Source organism: Pristis pectinata, chromosome 27 (assembly GCF_009764475.1).
Source record: "Pristis pectinata isolate sPriPec2 chromosome 27, sPriPec2.1.pri, whole genome shotgun sequence".
Lineage (NCBI taxonomy): Eukaryota > Metazoa > Chordata > Chondrichthyes > Rhinopristiformes > Pristidae > Pristis > Pristis pectinata.
The window spans coordinates 31,540,676-31,546,675 of NC_067431.1; the positions used below are offsets into that span (position 1 = coordinate 31,540,676).

The window sequence follows — 6,000 nt, forward strand, 5'->3', positions numbered from 1 at the left end:
TCTATAAACTAATACTACACACAATATTTCAAGCATGTTCTCACCAGCATCTTGTCCAATTGCAACCAACTCTGTCTACACTTCTCACTGCCTCAGTAAAGCAGCCAACATAATCAAAGACCCCTCCCACCCTGGGCATTCTCTCTCCAGCCCCCCCGCCCCACCCCCATCAGGCAGAAGATGCAAAAGCTTGAAAGCATGTACCAGCAGGCTCTAGGACAGCTTCCACCCTGCTGTTATAAGACTATTGAGTACAGTACAGTAAGATAGACTCTTGACCTCGCAATCTACCCGATCATGGCCTTGCACCTTATTGTCTGTCAGTACCACACTTTCTCTGTAACTGTAACACTTTATTCTGCATTGTTATTGTTTTCCCTTGTACTTCAATGTACTGATATGATGAAATGATCTGTATGGATGGCATGCAATACAAAGTTTTTCACTGTACCTCAGTACATGTGACAATAATAAATGAATTTACCAACTCTTGTAAACAATTCCCTGACCAATGAAGGCAAGTGTGCCAAACACCTTGTTTCTTCTTTTATGTCCAAATTCCAGCATCTACAATTGTTGTTGATTTTCTGCATGTGACATTTTTCAAGATCTAAGTAAACAAGTATTTTAGCTAGAAAGTGACGATTCAGGCTTTATAAAACAGAAATATAGGAAATAAAACAGAAAGATGAAATAGATGAAATATGTCTTATATCTCTATCCCCATATACCTCGACAGCCTCCAACCTCATAATTCCTCTACACCACACTGCCTGTTTCTACCTCCTACCCAAGATTCACAAACCCAACTGCCCCAGTAGACCCATCGTTTCTGCCTGCTCCTGCCCCACTGAATGTGTCCTCATAGCTTAACTCCATTTTGTCCCCATTGGTTCTGTCCCTACCCACCTACAGTATGTCCGCGACACTTCCCATGCCTTCCATCACTTCAACAACTTCCAGTGCCCCAGCCCTGCCTGCCTCATTTTGATCATAGACGTTGAGTCTCTGTACACTTCCATCCCCCATCAGGAAGGCCTTAAGGTTCTGTTTCTTTCTCGATAACAGACCCAACCAATTGCCTCCACCACCATCACCCTCCTCTGTCTGGCGGAACCAGTACTCACCCTTAACAACTTTTCTTTCGGCTCCTCCCAGTCTCTCCAAACTAAAGGTGTAGCCTGGGTACTTGCATAGGCCTCAGCTATGCCTGCCTCTTTGTCGGCGACGGGTAACAGTCCACGTTCCAAGCCTACAGCGATGACACCCCCCAACTCTTTCTCTGCTACATTGATAACTACATTGGGGCTCCTTCCTGCACCCATGCTGAGCTATTCAATTTCATCAACTTTACCTCCAACTTCCACCCTGCCCTCAGTTTCACTTGGTCCATCTCCAATACCTCCCTCCCCTTTCTGGATCTCTCTGTCTCCATCTCCGGAGACAGATTAACCATAGACATCTTCCACAAAACCACTGACTCCCACAGTTACTTTGACTGCATGTCTTCCCACCCTGTCGCTTGTAAGGACACCATCCCCTTCCCCCAGTTCCTCGCCTTCACCGCATCTGTTCCTATGATGAGGCTTTCCATAGTATGACATCAGAGATGTCCTCCTTTTTTCAGTAACCGGGGTTTCCCTTCCGTCACCATCAATGGTGCCCTTACCCACATCTCCTCCACTTCCCACACGTCTGCCCTCACCCCCTCCGACATAACAGGGACAGGGTTCCCCTTGTCCTCACCTAACACCCCACAAGCCTCCGTATCTGCACATCACTCTCCACAACTTCTGCCACCTCCAACAGGATCCTACCACCAGGCACACCTTCCCATCATTCCCTCTCTCCGCTTTCCAAAGGAACCGCTCTCTCTGTAACTCCCTTGTCCACTTGTCCCTCCCCACTGATAACCACCCAGCACTTATGCCTGTAACCGCCACAAGTGCTACACCTGTCCCTACACCTCCTCCCTCACCACCATTCAGGGTCCCAAACAATCCTTCCAGGTGAGGCAGCACTTCACCTGAGAGTCCAAGGGAGTCATTTATTGCATCTGGTGCAGCCTCCTGTACATCAGTGAGACCAGATGCAGATTGGGTGACTGCTTCATCAAGCACCTTCATTCCATCTGTCACAATAGCCTGGACCTCCCAGTGGCCACCCACTCCAATTCCACATCCCACTCCCCTACTGACACGTCTATCAATGGCCTCCTCTACTGCCACGTTGAGGCCAGATGCAGGTTGGAGAAACAACACCTCACATTCCACCTTGGGAGTCTCCAACCTGATGCCTCAACATCGATTTCTCCAACTTCCAGTAATCCCACCCCTTTTTTCTCCCCCCCCCCCACCCCTTTTTTATCTTCCCTTATTCCTGTGGCTCCCTTCCCACCTATCACCTGAACTCACCTCTCCCCTGCCAGTGTGCGCTCCTCCCCCTCCCTCCACCTTCGTATTCTGCTTCTGCCCTCTCCCTTTCCAGTCCTGATGAAGGGTCTCGGCCCGAAACATCGACTGTTATTTCCCACCATAGACGCTGCCTGTCCCGCTGAGTTCCTCCAGCACTTTGTGTATTGCTCCAGATTCCAGCATCTGCAGAATTTTGTCCCCCAGGTACTGCCTGACCTGCTGAGGATTTCCAGCACCTACCTTGATTTTACACAATATCTAGCATCCGTTGTATTTTTTTAAAATTAAAAACCGGACTTTGGGGTGAGGAATTAGTGTTCTATCCGACCCCCTCTGTACTGGGTACACCCACTTTATCCATTAGGCCCGTGTCGGCCTGAAACCTGGCGACACAAGAGTCTGCTGGAAACCTGCAGCAACACTGAAATCCCATTCTTCACACTTCCCCTAAAGCGTTTACAAGGAGCCCTCCCTCACCCCCCGGGCCCCTCCCGGCCCCGGGGCCCCTCCCTCACCCCCCGGGCCCCTCCCGGCCCCGGGGCCCCTCCCTCACCCCCCGGGCCCCTCCCTCACCTCCCGGCCCAGCCCCCTCCCTCACCCCCCAGGGCCCTCCCTCACCCCCCGGGCCCCTCCCGGCCCCGGGGCCCCTCCCTCACCCCCCGGGCCCCTCCCTCAGCTCCCGGCCCCTCCCTCACCCCCCCGGCCCGGCCCCGGGCCCCTCCCTCACCCCCCCGGACCGCCCCCGGGCCCCTCCCTCACCCCCCAGGCCCCTCCCTCAGCTCCCGGCCCCTCCCTCACCCCCCCGGCCCGGCCCCGGGCCCCTCCCTCACCCCCCGGGCCCCTCCCTCAGCTCCCGGCCCGGCCCGGCCCCGGCGCTGCCACACACGGTGTCCGGCCTGAGCACAAAGCGGCGCCGGCGCCCGCCCCTACGGCCCAGGCGGCGGGAGGGGCTGCCTGACCCCGCCGTCCCTCCCCCCGCCGGTTACCTGCACGTCCTCGTTGCGCAGCTCGTCGATGAGGACGGCGATCGGGTACAGCGAGTCGTCGCCATCCGCCACCTCCGCCGCCGCCATCTTCACCCGCTTCCTGCCGGACTACGGGTTCGCCCGACGGCCGACAGCAGGAGCGGAAGTCGTCTCAACCAGTTCCCGCGACATCCTGGCGGGCGGGCGAGCAGGCGCATGCGCTCTGTACGTTGTGAGAACATTAGAATGGCGCCATCTTTCATACAGGCATGAAAGCGCTGGCGCCGCCGCGACGGCGCTGGGTCTTTGCCAAACTTCGAGCTAATTAATTTAATCGACGTTGGGAGTATAATGAGCACCATCCTGCGTCTTATTTTTCTACTTAGCGTCTTCCTCAGGGTGAAGACCTCCTGCCCTGCAGTCTGGGGTGACCAATGTGGGGCAGATGGGCAGCAGTCAGGGCAGTGTTGGGGCTCCGGGGGCTGGTGCTTGCCTTCTGTCGTTACACTGGGCAGTGGTGTTGCTTCGTCATTATCCTGTGTACCATGACACAGCGAAAAGCTTTCTTTGTGTGCCATCCAGGCAGATCATGCCATACACAAGTACCTCAAGCTAGTGAAAAAGAAAGAGAATGCAGAATCTAGTGTTGCAGTTGCAGAGAAAGTGCAAGGGCCACCGTGAGGTAGATTGTGAGATCGAGAGTTCATCATTAGTGTACGAGAGGTCTGTTCAAGAGTCTGATAACAGCAGGCTAGACGCCGTCCTTGAGTCTGGTGCTACGCACTTTATGTTCCTGCCGCATTGTCTCGGGATTCTCAATGCCACCCAGAATGCTCTTTCTCCACTCCGAGTGGTTGTGGGTCACAGATTCCTAAGAATCATTTTTTCCAGGAGGCCACATCTTTCCCATGGAAGAAATTAAGATAACTGTCACATTAATTTAGATAACTTATAAATGTGAAAAAAAATGAAGCAGTGCATTTGACTCTTGCCTGATCCACCATTCATGGCTGGTCCTGTACCTAAAGATCTATTAGCTGCCCAATTCTCATATCCCTTGATTCATTTGATGGCCAAAAAAATCTACTGATCCCAGCCTTTAGTACACTCAGTGACTGATTATCCACAGTTTTATGAGGGGTAACTTTCAATTGGTTACAATCCCTTGTGCTGCTGCCTGCAAGACTTGGGAGCCAATTAAATAATTTTGAGAAATATGGGCCGTGGCTATTGCTGGTTAACCGAATACCCTAGAAGACTAAAGAAAAACTTATATTTTTTGATGCCTTTGGTACCTCTTTCAGAGCAACATTTAGAGTTTCACAAAGAATAAAGTACTTTTGAGGAGAAATGTTATAATGAAAGAATGTGACATCTGATTTTTCTTTAACTTCACATTTATTTAATTACTTGAATTTAAATTCCCATGGTAGAATTCAAACTCACTGTCGCTGGATCAACTTTGCTGAGCCACGCGAGTTTTTAAGACAATCCAGCTGTCAGTTTCATGACATCAGAAACACAGTTGCTATTTAAATTCCTCCGTTACCAGGGTAGGATTCAAATTAACATTTCTGAATTTTTGGTCCAGGCCTCTGAAATTCTTGCCTGGTAACACAACTGCTCTGCCACCACTTCTCAATTGCACAACAGTGCAGTTGACTATTAACCGCCCAATGAAATATTCCAGCAGATTGCCCAATCGCAAGGGCAATTAGAGTTTTTCCACAGCACCCACATCCTGTGAATGAATTGAAATAAATGCTAGCATTGTCCCATCTGAATATTTCTAAATTGAGTTCACTCAACACTACAAATCAATTAACTATTTGGTGTTGTTCCAAATTTGAAACAAAAATTGAATGAGAACGATAAGTAGCTGCGACAAATTACAGAGCAGTAATCTAATCCAGGTTTTTAGATAGCATCATTTAAGCATGAAATAGACAAATAAAAATGTAACGGAAAAGTCAAAGTTGAGTTTATTGTCCACATGCAGCACGGTAGCGTAGCGGTTAGTGCAACGCTATTACAGCGCCAGCGATTGGGGTTCAATTCCGGCCACTGTCTGTAAGGAGTTAGTATGTTCTCCCCATGACTGTGTGGGTTTCCTCCGGGTGCTCTGGTTTCCTCCCACATTCCAAAGACATATGGGTTAGTAGGTTGACACGGGTGTAATTGGGCAGCGCTGGCTGGTTGGGCCGGAAGGTCCTGTTACCATGCTGTATAAATAAAGTTTTAAAAATGCACAAGTCCATGTGTGCACAGGTGCAATGAAAAACTTACTTGCAGCAGCATCACAGGCACACAGCATCAGATACACAATATTCACAAGAAAAACATAAATTAAACATAAATTGTACACAATTTTTATAAGAAAGAACACAATTAAAATTAAAAAAAGCAAATTCAATTTTAGTGCAAAGTGATCAAAGTGGTCACAGTGTTGCTAAACTGTGGTGATTAGGGTTTTGCCGGTTAGTTCATGAAATGGATGGTTGAAGAGAAGTAGCTGTTCCTGAACCTGGTGGTGTGGGACTTCAGTCTTCTGTACCTCCTGCCCGATGGTAGTTGTAAAAAGATGGCATGGCCCGGATGGTGGGGATCTTTGATGATGGTTG

The 6,000-nt window shown here is 50.0% G+C and overlaps 1 protein-coding gene across 1 annotated transcript in view; it reads right to left on the minus strand.

Annotated features, from left to right (window-relative positions):
* The window catches only part of ppp2r1ba (protein phosphatase 2, regulatory subunit A, beta a), a 69,092-nt gene extending 65,560 nt beyond the window's left edge, over positions 1 to 3,532 (minus strand). Inside the window, exon 1 of the mRNA XM_052040110.1 lies at positions 3,401 to 3,532. Within this exon, the coding sequence (XP_051896070.1) occupies positions 3,401 to 3,487 (87 nt within the window). The 5' untranslated portion in view covers positions 3,488 to 3,532. The remainder of the gene's footprint in view (positions 1 to 3,400) is intronic.
* Between the last annotated feature and the right edge of the window lie 2,468 nt (positions 3,533 to 6,000).